Source organism: Heterodontus francisci, chromosome 36 (genome assembly GCF_036365525.1).
Source record: "Heterodontus francisci isolate sHetFra1 chromosome 36, sHetFra1.hap1, whole genome shotgun sequence".
Classification (NCBI taxonomy): domain Eukaryota; kingdom Metazoa; phylum Chordata; class Chondrichthyes; order Heterodontiformes; family Heterodontidae; genus Heterodontus; species Heterodontus francisci.
The window spans coordinates 2,137,121-2,152,145 of record NC_090406.1 but is presented as its reverse complement, the minus strand read 5'-3'; the positions used below and the strand labels follow the sequence as shown (position 1 = coordinate 2,152,145).

General features: G+C 51.2%; 1 protein-coding gene across 1 annotated transcript in view; it reads left to right on the top strand.

Moving 5' to 3' along the window:
* Positions 1–15,025, top strand: part of comp (cartilage oligomeric matrix protein) — a 143,278-nt gene that overhangs the window by 54,162 nt on the left and 74,091 nt on the right. Inside the window, exons 3-6 of the mRNA XM_068015956.1 lie at positions 3,285–3,336; positions 4,283–4,455; positions 4,820–4,957; positions 12,652–12,729. Of these exons, the coding sequence (XP_067872057.1) occupies positions 3,285–3,336; positions 4,283–4,455; positions 4,820–4,957; positions 12,652–12,729 (441 nt within the window). The remainder of the gene's footprint in view (positions 1–3,284; positions 3,337–4,282; positions 4,456–4,819; positions 4,958–12,651; positions 12,730–15,025) is intronic.

Below are 15,025 nucleotides of genomic sequence, written 5' to 3'. Positions count from 1 at the left end.
GAGGATGCGCGACTGCCAGCAGACCTTTTCTGCCGCGTCCTCCGCGAGGATCAGTTGAGAGAAATGTTCCGGACTCCTGGTGGGTCAGTGGCGGGTGGACTCCCTGCCGGAGGAGATGACACCTTTTGCGTGGAGCACCACGCTCCTCCTCTATCTGGGAGTCCACCTTAGCCCCGCTGAGGAAGCCTGGCCGGCAAACTGGCAGGAGTTGGAGGTGAAAGTCACCGCTCGGCTGGGGCGCTGGTCAGGACTGCTCCGAGTGCTTTCCTACAGGGGCCGAGCGCTGGTCATAAACCAACTGGTGGCCTCCATGCTGTGGTACCGGTTGGTCACTTTGGCCCCGCCCCCTGTATTTGCCACCAAGATCCAGAAGAAACCCGTCGACTTCTTCTGGGGCAAGAGGAAACACTGGGTCTCTGCCGCGGTCCTGAGTCTCCCGATTGAGGAGGCGGCCAGTCCCTGGTGTGCGTCCGCACCCAGGCTGCGACTCTCCGCCTTCGGACCCTGCAGAGATACCTGTACGTCGAGCGTCCTCCCAGATGGTGTGCGCTGGCGATGTATTTTTTCCGCCAGTGTCACTGCCTTCAAGACGACACGCAGCTCCCGGTGGAGTCCGTTAGCCGTGCCTCTCTGAGGGAGTTGCCTGTCTTTTACCGGGATCTATTCCGAGTCTGGAACATGGTCGCCTCCAGTCAGGGCGCTCCCCCGCCTGCGGAGAAGAGCGCCTTGGCTGTCCGGGCGGCCGACTCCGGGGACGGTCCGGCGGGCGGAGGAGTAGCCGAAACCCCTGGGACGCCCCTCACTGCGGGTGGTGAGGGGGCTCGGGAGTGCGGAGCGATCCCGGCCGAGCTGACCCCCGCTCGGCCGGAACTGCTCATCAGACCCAGGCCCCGAAACCCTCCTCGGGTGCCGGTCCCGCACAACCCGAGCCGCCTCTCGGAAATGCCCTCCGTGCCATTCCAATCGGTGCGGAGGGGTTTCCTATACGGGCTGCTCCTGCACACTCTCCACTTCCTCGCCCTCGTCAGCCGGCCGGACACGCCCTGGCGGTCCGCGTTGCCATCTGGCGGTGAGGGGAAACCCCGATGGAGGTCTCTCTACGCTGGAGTCTTCTCCCTTTACATCTGGGACCTGGGGTGGAGGGTGCTGCACAGAGCAGTCCCGTGCAATAGGCTTTTAAGTAGGTTCACGGACTCCCAGGCCGCCTGTATTTTCTGCGGCCTGGACGAGTCCGTGTTCCACGTTTATATGGAGTGTGCGAGGTTGCAGCCCCTATTTGAGTATCTTAAGGGGCTGCTCCTCAAATTCTGGCTGCACTTCAGTCCCACACTCCTGATCTTTGGGCACCTGGTGCGGAGGGGCTTGGGCCGGGAGGAGGATCTCCTCGTCGGTCTGCTCCTGGGCCTGGCCAAGGTGGCAATTCACAGGTCCAAGCTGTGGGCCGTCGGGGGGTCCATCCGCCCTGATTGCCTGCCCCTCTTCCGAGGTTACGTTCACGTCCAGGTGTTCCTGGAGAAGGAGCATGCGGTGTCCGCCTGCACGCTTGAGGCCTTCCGCGACCGGTGGGCACCACAGGGACTGGAGTGCATTGTCGACGCCGAGAATGGCATTTTAATTTGAGTTCTGTTTTATTTATTTGATTTTAATAAAGTTATTTTATGAAATGTATATAAGAGGGGCCTAGGGAACGAAGGGACCCTCGACAAATAATATATAAAAGGGGCCTGGGGTATAAAGGCTGCCTTCAAAAAAAAAGTTTAAAAACAGAAAAAATACGCGTTGATAAAATAAACTGGTTAGATACAGAGGTGCGACACAAATACTCGAACATCAGTGGTTGGGAAACCATTGGAAAAAATTCTGAGCGACAGGATTAATCTCCACTTGGAGAGGCAGGGATTAATCAGGGATAGTCAGCATGGCTTTGTCAGGTGAAGATCGTGTCTAACTAACGATTGAATTTTTGGAGGAGGTGACTAGATGTGTAGCTGAGGGTAAAGCAGTTGATGTAGCCTACATGGACTTCAGTAAGGCTTTTGACAAGGTCCCAAGTGCGTAGAATTGGAGAGTGTGCAGGAGCAGCCGGTACAGGAAATCCCGCATGGGAGATTGGTTAAGAAGGTAAGAGCCCATGGGATCCAGGGCAATTTGGCAAATTGGATCCAAAATTGGTTTAGTGGCAGGAAGCAGAGGGTGATGGTTGAGGGTTGTTTTTGTGAGTGGAAGCCTGTGACCAGTGGTGTACCACAGGGATCGGTGCTGGGACCCTTGCTGTTTGTAGTGTACATTAATGATTTAGACGTGAATATAGGAGGTATGATCAGTAAGTTCGCAGATGACATGAAAATTGGTGGTGTAATAAATAGTGAGGGGGAAAGCCTTAGGTTACAGGACGATATAGATGGGCTGGTAAGATGGGCAGAGCAGTGGCAAATGGAATTTAATCCTGAGAAGTGTGAGGTGATGCATTTTGGGAAGACTAACAAGGCAAGGGAATATACAATGGATGGTAGGACCCTAGAAAGTACAGAGGGTCAGAGGGACCTTGGTGTACTTATCCATAGATCACTGAAGGCAGCAGCACAGGTAGATAAGGTGGTTAGGAAGGCATATGGGATACTTGCCTTTATTAGCCGAGGCACAGAATATAAGAGCAGGCAGGTTATGATGGAGCTGTATAAAACACTAGTTAGGCCACAGCTGGAGTACTGTGTACAGTTCTGGTCACCACACTATAGGAAGGATGTGATTGCACTGGAGAGGGTGCAGAGGAGATTCACCAGGATGTTGCCTGGGCTGGAGCATTTCAGCTATGAAGAGAGACTGAAAAGGCTGGGGTTGTTTTCCTTGGAGCAGAGAAGGCTGAGGGGGGACCTGATTGCGGTTTACAAAATTATGAGAGGCATTGATGGGTTAGATAGGAAGAAACTTTTTCACTTAGCGGAGGGGGCAATAACTGGGGGGCATAGATTCAAGGTAAGGGGCAGGAGGTTTAGAGGGGATTTGAGGAAAAATGTTTTCACCCAGAGGGTGGTTGGAATCTGGAATGCACTACCTGAAGAGGTGGTAGAGGCAGGAACCCTCACAACATTTTAGTATTTAGATGAGCACTTGAAATGCCACAGCATACAAGGCTACAGGCCAAGTGCCAAAAGGGATTATAATAGTTAGGTTCTTGATAGCTGGCACGCACATGATGGGCCGAAGGGCCTGTTTCTGTGCTGTATAACTCTATGACTCTATGTCTTTTGTTCTTTTACTAACTTTGCTGTACTGCCTCACAGATAAAGGAGATTATCTTTCTGAAGAACACGCTGGCAGAGTGTGATATCTGTGGTGAGTAAACCGACTCAGAATCAACAGGAATTCTGAAAACACGGGCACAGTGGACAGTGCTTAGAAAGGGCAGGAGCTTTCTTTGAGCTAGAGCACCACGATATCTCAGTGCTCCGATGGCTGGGCCGGTTCCCTTTCCCAGAGCCGGAATCCCCTCTCGGAGCCGGAACCTTGTCCCGGAGCCGGAACCCTGTCCCGGAGCCACTTCCCTCTCCAAGAGCTGGATCCCTTTCTCAGAGCCGAACACTCTCCCAGGGCTGGATCCCTCTCCCAGGGCTGGAACCCTCTCCCAGATCCGGAACCCTCTCCCAGATCCAGAACCCTCTCCCAGGGCTGGAACCCTCTCCCAGGGCTGGAACCCTCTCCCAGATCTAGAACACTCTCCCAGGGCTGGATCCCTCTCCCAGGGCTGGAACCCTCACCCAGGACTGGAACCCTCTCCCAGATCCAGAACCCTCTCCCAGATCCGGAACCCTCTCCCAGGGCTGGAACCCTCTCCCAGGGCTGGATCCCTCTCCCAGGGCTGGAACCCTCTCCCAGATCTAGAACACTCTCCCAGGGCTGGATCCCTCTCCCAGGGCTGGATCCCTCTCCCAGGGCTGGAACCCTCACCCAGGGCTGGAACCCTCTCCCAGATCCAGAACACTCTCCCAGGGCTGGATCCCTCTTCCAGGGCTGGAACCCTCTCCCAGGGCTGGATCCCTCTCCCAGGGCTGGAACCCTCTCCCAGGGCTGGAACCTTCTCCCAGATCCAGAACCTTCTCCCAGATCCAGAACCCTCTCCCAGATCCAGAACCCTCTCCCAGGGCCATATCCCTCTCCTGGGTTGAACCTTGTGTCTGACTCTGCTTTGGATGTTCTGTCGCTGCGTTTCTGGGGTAAAGGCTCTGGTACATTTGACGTTTCAGGTCCTGTTGATGGTTTTGTTCCTCTCTCACATCCCCAGGTATCCAAAGTGAAGGGAAGCAGCTGCCAATCACTGTTTATCCATTTGGAAGGTGTGTTCCCAATCCTTGTTTCCCTGGGGTGCTGTGCTCAGAGACAGCTGATGGATTCCAATGTGGGGCCTGTCCCAGTGGCTTCACAGGGAATGGAACACATTGCATCGATGTAGATGAGGTCAGTACAAGAGGGTGGTGGCAGGAGGGGATGGGACAGAGTGCAGGGGGGGGGGGGGGTGGGGAAGGAGGACAGAGTGGGGGCAGGAGGGTGGGAGGTGACTCTGAGCCGGCTCTCCCTGGTCGAAATTGTTCTAAAATGATGTCAGATTAGTTAATGTAATAACCAATCAACAGAGCATGGGCAAGAGTAACAGCGGGATCTGATTGGTGGAATGCTGTTGTTAATTTGCTCAATCTTCCTCAAATCCCAAAAAGAAATAATTTGAAAGTAAAGTGACATTCCTGGACCAGTGAGGGTGAAGCATTTACAGACCTCACCAGCAGGCACTAGGCTTTGAGCCAATCTTTCTCTCTTCCTCCAGTGCCGGACACGTCCCTGCTTCCAAAGGGTCCGATGCATTAACTCGTCTCCTGGTTTTCAATGCGAGCCCTGTCCGACTGGTTACACTGGCCCAAGAATCCATGGAGTGGGAGAGATGTTTGCCAGAACACACAGGCAGGTGAGGATCCAACACCAGAACTGGGCAGAACATTTCCCACTGTGTCCTCTGTATCTCGACCATCACTGTAAACACTGTGTGTCAGTGCCACCCACTCACACTGGGCTGGACTGAGCTCAATGCTCGCAGTGTGACTGGGCTGAACTGACATTCCCAGGGCTGTAGTGCCTGCTCCAAATCTGACAGTGGACTGAGCTGGACTTGGCTGTGGTGATGGGGAAGGCACTGCCTCTGGCAGCAGGTTGGGTTTCTAGTCCTATAGTGTGGCAGCGTCCCTGTGGTGGGACTGGGACCTAGTGAAGTGGCATCGGGTTGGGTTTTGAGCTCACTGAGTATGAGGAGGTGTGAGTGCTGAGTGTGAGATTTGAGTTTGAGGGTTCAGTGTGAGGGGAATGTGAGTGCTGAGTCTGAGGGGTGTGTGAGTTGAGTATGAGCAGGTGTGAGGGTCGAGTAAGAACATCAGAAAACAAGAAATTGGAGCAGGAGTAGACCATTCAGCCCCTCGAGTCTGCTCTGCCATTCAATACGATCAAGACTGATCTTCGACCTCAATTCCACTTTCTCACCCACTCACCATAGCCATTAATTCGTGAAAGACCAAAAATCTGTCTATCTCAGCATTAAATACTCAACAATGGAACATCCACAACCCTCTGGGATGGAGAATTTCAAAGACTCACAACTCTTAGTATGAAAAAATTTCTCTTCATCTCAATCCTAAATGATCGGCCCTTTATCCTGAGACTGTGACCCCGTGTTCTAGATTCCCCAGCCAGGGGAAACCATCTCTCAGTGCCTACCCTGTCAAACCCCTTCAGAATCTTGTATGTTTCAATGAGATCACCTCTCATTCTTCTAAACTCCAGAAAGTATAGGCCCAATTTACTCAGCCTCTCATCCCAGGGACCAATCTAGTGAACCGCCACTGTACCATCTCCAAGACAAGTACATCCTTCCTAAGATATGGAGACCAAAACTGCACACATATTCCAGGTGTGGTCTCACCAAAGCCTTGTATAATTGTAGCAAGATTTCCTTATTCCTGTACTCCAATCCCCTTGCAATAAAGGCCAACATGCCATTTGCCTTCCTAATTGCTTGCTGTACCTGCACGCTAACTTTCTGTGTTACTTGTACAAGTATATCCAAGTCACTCTGAACATCAACATTTACAAGTTTCACGCCTTTTAAAAAATATTCTGTTTTTCTATTCTCACTGCCAAAGTGAATAAGCTCAAACTTTCCCACATTATATTCCACCTGCTACCTTGTTGCCCAGTCACTTAATCTGTCTATATCTCTTTGTAGCCTCTTTTTGACCCCGTTACATCTTGCATTCCCAACTAGCTTTGTATCATCAGCAAACTTAGATACGTTACTCTCTGCCTCTTTCTCGAAGTCATTAGTTATTTTAAATAGCTGAGGCCCCAGCACTGACCTTTGCGACACTCCATTAGTTACAGCCTGCCAACTTGAAAACCCCTACTCTCTGCTTCATGTCTGTTAACCAATCCTCCATCTGTGCTAATATATTACCCCCAATTGCATGAGCCCTTATCTTGCATATTAACCTTTTGTGTGGCTGAGTGTGAGGGGGTGTGAGGGTTGAGTGTGAGTGCTGAGTGTGAGGAGGTGTGAGGAGCTGAGTGTGAGGGGAGTGTGAGTGCTCTTTACTGAACGCATGCTGCATTTGTAACAAGATGGGTGAATTGATGACACAAATAGAAATCAATGAGTATGATCTGATCGCCATTACAGAGATTTGGTTGCAAGGTGACCAAGGCTGGGAACTGAATATTCAGGGATACTTGACATTTCGGAAGAATAGGAAGAAAGAAAGGAAAAGGAGCTGGGGATAGCTCTGTTAATTAAGTATGAGATCAGTAAAGCAGTGAGAAATTATCTTGGCTCGGAAGATCAAGATGTAAAATCAGTTTGGGTGGAGATAAGAAAAGGGAGGGAGGAACGTAAAACAATCACTATCACTAGAGATAAAATACTAGCAAAACTAATGGGACTAAAGGCTGACAAGTCCCTTGGACCTGATGGTCTGCATATTTGGGTCTTAAAAGAAATGGCTGCAGAGATAGTGGATGCATTGGTTATAATCTTCCAAAATTCCCGAGATTTTGGAAAGGTCCCAACGGATTTGAAAACCACAAATGTAACACCTCTATTCAAAAAAGAAGGGAGAAAGAAATCAGAAAACTATAGGCCAGTTGGTCTAACATCTGTGATTGGGAAAATGCTAGAATCCATTATGAAGGAAGCAGTAGAAGGACATTTAGAAAATCACAATATAATCAGGCGGAATCAACATGGCTTTATGAAAGGGAAATCGTGTTTGACAAATTTATTAGAGTTCCTTGAGAATGTAACAAGCAGGTGGATAACTGGAATCAGTAGATGTACTATTTGGATTTCCAAAAGGCATTCGATAAGGTGCCACATAAAAAGTTACTACACAAGATAAGAGCTCCTGGTGTTGGGGATAATATATTATTGCTGAAAAAAGAGACAGGCTGTCAAAGCTTTTCATCTTGCACTCATCAGGACAGACACAAGAATGCTAAATTTCAAAGGGAGCAACAATTTATACTGCATGAGAAAAGGATGCTGATTGGTTGGCAAATCGACTCTGATTGGTTGAGGTGTTGCCGTGGAGAATGCACCAAGGAACTATTGTCCTCCACGCTTTTGTTTAATTTTAAAAAGAGGCATAATGTCTGGACATGTTCCTTTTGTCTGCAGAGGACAGGTCACTGCGTAGGAATATATGTAATATAGGTTATATATTAGCATGGATAGAGAACTGGCTAACAGGGAACAGAGGCTCGGGATCAATGGGTTATTTTCAGCCTGGTAAACTGTAACTAGTGAAGTGGCACAGGGATCAGTGCTGGGGCCTCAATTATTTATAATTATACTAATGACTTGGATGAATGAACCGAGTGTATTGTAGCCAAATTTGCTGACGTTGCAAAGATAGATGGGAAAGCAAGTCATGAGGTGGACACAGAAGCTGGAATTTTATGCACCTCCCCAGGTGGTCTAGGAGGTGGGGTGGTGCGTAAAATCCAGTGGGATGGTGGGGGAGCTGTTCCCATTGCCTACCCTCCCCCCGGCTGCTATTTTAATAGCGGTGGGGGAGGTAGCAGGCGTGTTGCCTGTCTTTAGGCCAATTGAGGCCTTTAAGTGTTCAATTAAAGGCCTTTTCCCACTGCTGCTGGTATTTTACTAGCAGAGGATGGGCACTTCAGTACCTAAGGAGGCCGCCCAGTAATACCTGGCAGCCTCCTTGAGGGCTGGGGGTGATGGCCCTCCTGATCGGGCACCCTGTTCCTGGTGGAGGGCACCCCCAGCAGCATGGGCCGCTCCGCTGAAACAACTCCCCTGCCCTATACCGTGACTGCCCCTCCCTCACCGGGGCCTAGCCAATAGGCCCCAGCCAAGCCTGACCCAATTACCTTTTCCAAGGTTGATGTCCATGTTCCTCTTCAGGGCTGAGTGCAGTCCCAGCAGTGGCCACCGCTCCTGGTGTCGCAGCTGGGACGGAAGTGCTGCCAGCCCGCTGATTGGCCATCAGCTCTGGGAGGTGGGACATCCTGCCTCAGAGGGGCGGGACCATGACTATAGCCAATTAAGGGCCTGAGCCATGAAAAATAGCAGCATGGCTTCCAGGGGTGGCACAGGTTAGGTCATTCCTGACTTTCCAGTCAGTGGGCAGGGCCACTGCTTCTGTTGAATTCCAATCAGAGACTCTGCAAAGGGATATGGACAGGTTAAGGGAGTGAGTAAAAATATGGCAGATGGAGTAGAATGTGGGAAAATGTGAGGTTGTCCACTTTGGCAGGAAGAATAGAAAAGCAGAATATTATTTAAATGGAGAGAAACTGCAGAATGCTCCGGTACAGTGGGATCTGGGTGTCCTTGTACATGAATCACAAAAAGTTAGTATGCAGGTACAGCAAGAAATCAGGAAGGTAGGTGGAATGTTGGCCTTTATTACAAGGGGGAATGGAGTATAAAAGTAGGGAATTCTTGCTACAATTGTACAGGGCATTGGTGAGACCACATCTAGAGTTCTTTCTTTCTTTGGCCTCCTTGTCTCAGGAGACAATGGGTAAGCGCCTGGAGGTGGTCAGTGGTTTGTGAAGCAGCGCCTGGAGTGGCTATAAAGGCCAATTCTAGTGACAGGCTCCTCCACAGGTGCTGCAGATAAAATTGGTTTGTCGGGGCTGTTACACAGTTGGCTCTCTCCTTGCGCTTCTGTCTATTTTCCTGCCAACTGCTAAGTCTCTTCGACTCGCCACACTTTAGCCCCGCCTTTATGGCTGCCCGCCAGCTCTGGCAAACGCTGGCAACTGACTCCCACGACTTGTGATCAATGTCACAGGACTTCATGTCACGTTTGCAGACGTCTTTAAAGCGGAGACATGGACGGCCGGTGGGTCTGATACCAGTGACGAGCTCGCTGTACAATGTGTCTTTGGGGATCCTGCCATCTTCCATGCGGCTCACATGGCCAAGCCATCTCAGGCGCCGCTGACTCAGTAGTGTGTATATGCTGGGGATGTTGGCCGCCTCGAGGACTTCTGTGTTGGAGATACGGTCCTGCCACCTGATGCCAAGGATTTTCCGGAGGCAGCGAAGATGGAATGAATTGAGACTTCGCTCTTGGCTGACGTACGTTGTCCAGGCCTCGCTGCTGTAGAGCAAGGTACTGAGGACACAGGCTTGATACAATCGGACTTTTGTGTTCCGTGTCAGTGCGCCATTTTCCCACACTCTCTTGGCCATTCTGGACATAGCAGAGGAAGCCTTTCCCATGCGCTTGTTTAATTCTGCATCAAGAGACAGGTTACTGGTGATAGTTGAGCCTAGGTAGGTGAACTCTTGAACCACTTCCAGAGTGTGGTCGCCGATATTGATAGATGGGGCATTTCTGATGTCCTTTCCCATGATGTTCATTTTCTTGAGGCTGATGGTTAGGCCAAATTCATTGCAGACAGCCGCAATCCTGTCAATGAGTCTCTGCAGACACTCTTCAGTGTGAGATGTTAATGCAGCATCGTCAGCAAAGAGGAGTTCCCTGATGAGGACTTTCCGTACTTTGGTCTTCGCTTTTAGACATGCAAGGTTGAACAACCTGCCACCTGATCTTGTGTGGAGGAAAATTCCTTCTTCAGAGGGCTTGAACGCATGTGAGAGCAGCAGGGAGGAGAAGATCCCAAACAGTGTAGGTGCGAGAACACAGCCCTGTTTCACGCCACTCAGGATAGGAAAGGGGTCTGATGAGGCACCGCTATGCTGAATTGTGCCTTTCATATTGTCATGGAATGAGGTGATGATACTTAGTAGCTTTGGTGGACATCCGATCTTTTCTAGTAGTCTGAAGAGACCATGTCTGCTGACGAGGTCAAAGGCTTTGGTGAGATCAATGAAAGCAATGTAGAGGGGCATCTGTTGTTCACGGCATTTCTCCTGTAGCTGGCGAAGGGAGAACAGCATGTCAATGGTCGATCTCTCTGCTCGAAAGCCACACTGTGCCCCAGGGCAGACACGCTCAGCCAGCTTCTGGAGCCTGTTTAAAGCGACTCGAGCGAAGACTTTCCCCACTATGCTGAGCAGGGAGATTCCACGGTAGTTGTCTAGAGTACTGTGTACATTTTTGGTCTACTTATTTAAGGAAGGATATAGTTGCATTGGAAGCAATTCAGAGGAGGTTCAGTAGGCTGATTCCTGGGATGAAGGGGTTGTCTTATAAGAAAAGGTTGATCAAGTTGTTCAACATCTGGCCCGCCAAAGGTTTCAATCTGGCCCACAGATGTAAACTGCACCAGGGCCCATTCCTCATCCTCGCCACGGTCTCCGTGACTGGAGATGGGAAATTCCCCTTTGTCTTCTCCTTGCAGAGTGGCCTTTTTAAAAACATCACACTGTCTGTTTCACAGCTGACAGCTGCTGAAGCAGGAACACGCTCCCCAACGTCTGACAGATTCGGGGTTTTCCAGCAGGCTTTTTCAGAAAATCTCAAATCTGTCTGAAGTTGGGAAGCATGTTCCTGCTTCAGCAGCTGTCAGCTGTGAAACTGACACCATGATTTTTTAAACAAACGGACCAACCACAAAGCTGCTGTGCCCAGCGCTCCTGCTCCCTGCAACTGTCAGGGGATGGTGGGGGGGTGGTGGTGGGGAACAGAGAGAGAGGGGGAAACAGAGAGAGAGGGAGAACAGAAAGAAAGGGGGGACAGAGAGAGAGGGGACACAGAAAGCAAGGACAACACAGAGAAACAACATAGGAAGAGAGAGAGAGACAAAGAGAGAGATCAGGATCACTCCTGACAGATGGACATCAAGCTGGATAACTCCACATCACTACAATAAGTGTGTGGTCTGACATTGACTACATATGCAAGCAAAGTAGCCAGGTATCTCACTAAATCAGTGTCCAACATATTGATGAGAAAGTAAGTTAATAAATTAATCTTCTCATTTAAAGCTTCTTCACAAAAATGCACATTTATTGTTTCGAAAGATAACTTTTTAATGCCTTCATCTTTCTGAAATTGTCTCACTGGCCCCCCATTTAAGACAAAAATTATATTGTGGCCCTCCAGGTGAAAAGGTTAGACAACCCTGGTCTACACTCATTGGAATTTAGGAGAATGAAAATTGATCTTACTGGAACATATAGGTTTCTGAGGGGGCTCGACATGGTAGTCGCTGAGAGGATGCTTTCCCTCATGGGACAATCCAGAACTAGGGGCACAGTTTTAGAATAAGGGGTTTCCCATTTAAGATCTAAATGAGAAGGAATTTCTTCTCTCAGAGGGTCATTAATCTTTGGAATTCTCTTCCCAGAGAGCATTGAGGCTGCTCATTGAATGTATTCAAGGCTGAGTTAGATAGATTTTTGATCTACAAGGGAGTCGAGGGTTTTTGGAGGGCAGCCAGGAAAGTGGAGTTTAGGTCACCATAGATCAGCCATGATCTTATTGAATGCTGGAGCAGGCTTGAGGGGCTGAATGGCCTACTCCTGCTCCTATTTCGTATGTTCTTATGTTGAGTGTGAGGGCTGACTGTGAGGGCTGAGTGTGGGGGCTGGGTGTGGGGGGAGGTGAGTGCTTTGTGTGAAGGGCGTGAGGGCTGAGTGTGAGGGGGCGTGAGGGCTGAGTGTGAGGGGGCATGCGGGCTGAGTGTGAGGGGGCGTGAGGGCTGAGTGTGAGGAGGCGTGAGGGCTGGGTGTGAGGGGGCGTGAGGGCTGAGTGTGAGGAGGCGTGAGGGCTGGGTGTGAGTTGGCGTGAGGGCTGAGTGTGAGGAGGCGTGAGGGCTGGGTGTGAGTAGAGGCGAGGGCTTTGTGTGAAGGCGTGAGGGCTGAGTGTGAGCGGATGTGAGAGCTGAGTGTGAGGGGGTTTGAGGGTAGAATTTGAGGGGTGTGAGGGCTGTGTGTGAAGGGGTGTGAGGGCTGTGTGTGAAGGGGTGTGAGGGCTGTGTGTGAAGGGGTGTGAGGGCTGAGTGTGAGGGATGTGAGGGTAGAGTATGAGGGGGTGTGAGGGGTTGTGAGGGATGTGAGAGTAGAGTGTGAGGGGGTGTGAGGGGATGTGAGGGTTGAGTGTGAGGGGGCGTGAGGGGGCGTGACAATGCGCTGTTTTAAGCTGTGACGACTCCACACTGACTCTGTTTACTTTTCAGATTTGCAACGACATCAATGAGTGTGAGGATGGTAATAACGGAGGCTGTTTCCCAAACTCCATCTGCACCAACACACCGGTGAGAATCAGCAGCAAATATCCCTCGTCACTCAGACCCTTTACTGGGGGTCATGGAGAGGAACATGGCAGTGAGCCCTGGGGTGTCATGCTGAGTGCGAGGGGGCGTGAGGGCTGAGTGCGAGGGGGCGTGAGGGCTGAGTGCGAGGGGGCGTGAGGGCTGAGTGCGAGGGGGCGTGAGGGCTGAGTGCACGGGGGCGTGAGGGCTGAGTGCGAGGGGGCGTGAGGGCTGAGTGCGAGGGGGCGTGAGGGCTGAGTGCGCGGGGGCGTGAGGGCTGAGTGCGAGGGGGCGTGAGGGCTGAGTGCGCGGGGGCGTGAGGGCTGAGTGGGAGGGGGCGTGAGGGCTGAGTGGGAGGGGGCGTGAGGGCTGAGTGGGAGGGGGCCTGAGGGCTGAGTGTGACGGGGCCTGAGGGCTGAGTGTGACGGGGTGTGAGGGCTGAGTGCGAGGGGTGTCCTCAATGCCCGAGTGAGTAAGTGGTGAATCAGCCTGGGTCCTTACTCTTGCTCAATAGCTTCAGCTGCGACTTGGTTTCGACAAGGACAGGGTCAAGCTAGCCTGTGGTGCAGTCATGGTTGAATATCCAGCCAACACCGACAACCTCAGCTCATGCTTAACCAATGATCCCTTGTACAAAGCTTGTTCTGGGGTCTGGGGTCTGACACTTGTCGAACTGCAAAATGCTGGAGCCAGAAAGAATATGTCAGAGGCATACATTAAGGACTGAGTTTTCCCAGCTTTGTGGTGATGGGATTGGAGGTGGTTGAGGTCAGGGGTGGGATGGAAACGAGGGGAGCTGGGGAAATAGTGGAAGACCGTCTCCAGAAAGTTCACCAACATCCCAGGGATGCCAGGGAGGGGGAACAGGAGTCTGCTGGCAGTGGGTGGGTTTCCAATTGAGGCAGTTAGGAGGGTCACCTATAGAAGGTGCCTGGGTCCCATGGAGCTTCAGCAACTCACCAGCTTCAATGAGGTGAGAGCAGAGCGGGAGGTAAGTGTTGTCTGTAATAAGGACAAAGTTTGCAAGCAGTGAGGTTCAGGGCTGCCATTGGAAGGCAGTGCAATTTAGAGGTATTGCTGTGTGAAAGACCTCCTGCAGAGGCCAGAAACTGGAAGGTTTTCTCCCAGGAGCTCTGCAGCAAGCCCAGGCAAGGCAAGGGGTGACACCCAATGAAGGTTGAAAGCTGCAAAGGGTGTCCGACACTCAGGGGGAGAGTGAGAGAGAGGAACCTCAGGAGCTACATGGGAACAGGCTGTAGCAGACAGGGGAGGACCAGCAACATACTGGTCTCCTGGCACATGCACGTGGACGGTACATAGGGTTAGTAAGTAGACAGATGCTTGTTGAAGGTGCTACCCAGTGCAAAGGGTTTACAGACAACAACTCAGCTTCATGGACCTGGTGGAACACCAGTATCTCTGAAGACTGTGTCTGACAAGACAGGGGCTCGCTGAGCTGTGTGAAATGATGAAGGAGGCGTTGAGGCCTCTGGGATGTGGTGGGCACCTATTGCCTGTAGTGGGGAAGGTGACTATAATGCTCAACTTTTTCTCTGTAGGATCATTCCAGAGAGCAGTTGGGGACATTTGTGGGATCTCACAATCTGCCGTCCATCACTGCCTAAGGCAGGTTGCCTACTTCACAGGGGCTGGGGAATACACAAGGTTCCAGAGCGATAATGCAAGCCAGGTCAAGAGGGCTATTGGCTTTGGAGCTATGGCAGAATTTTCTCAAGTTCAGGGGAGTCACTGACTACATGCATGTGGCCATCCAGGCTCCCTCAGAATAGCCTGGTGCTTTCGTCAACAGGAAGGGATTCCACTCCCTCAATGTGCAGATCAGGTACGGCCACCACAGAAGAATTCTGCAGGTGTGTGCTAGGTCCCTGGTAAGCTGACATGAATCATTAATTCTGAGACAGTCCCAGGTGCCACAATTGTTCACTACACTGGAAAGCCTTTGTGGATGGATCCTGGGTGACAAGGGGTCTCCACTGAAGACATGGCTGCTGACACCAGTGCAGCAACCCAACACCGAGGCAGAAGAAACATACAACTGCAGCCATCTAACTACAATGGCGACCATTGAGTCAGCAATTGACCTTCTGAAAATGTGCTTCTGATGTTTAGACTGCTCTGGGGGAGCCCTCCAATATGGATCTCATGGGTGTCCCATATTATGGTGGTCTGCTGCTCTCAGCAAAACCTGGCACAGCAGCGAGGAATTGAACAGGCGGTGGATGGTTCTCTTGAGCGAGCCGCGTCCTCCAAGGATGAGGTTGAAGGAGAAGTGGAGCTA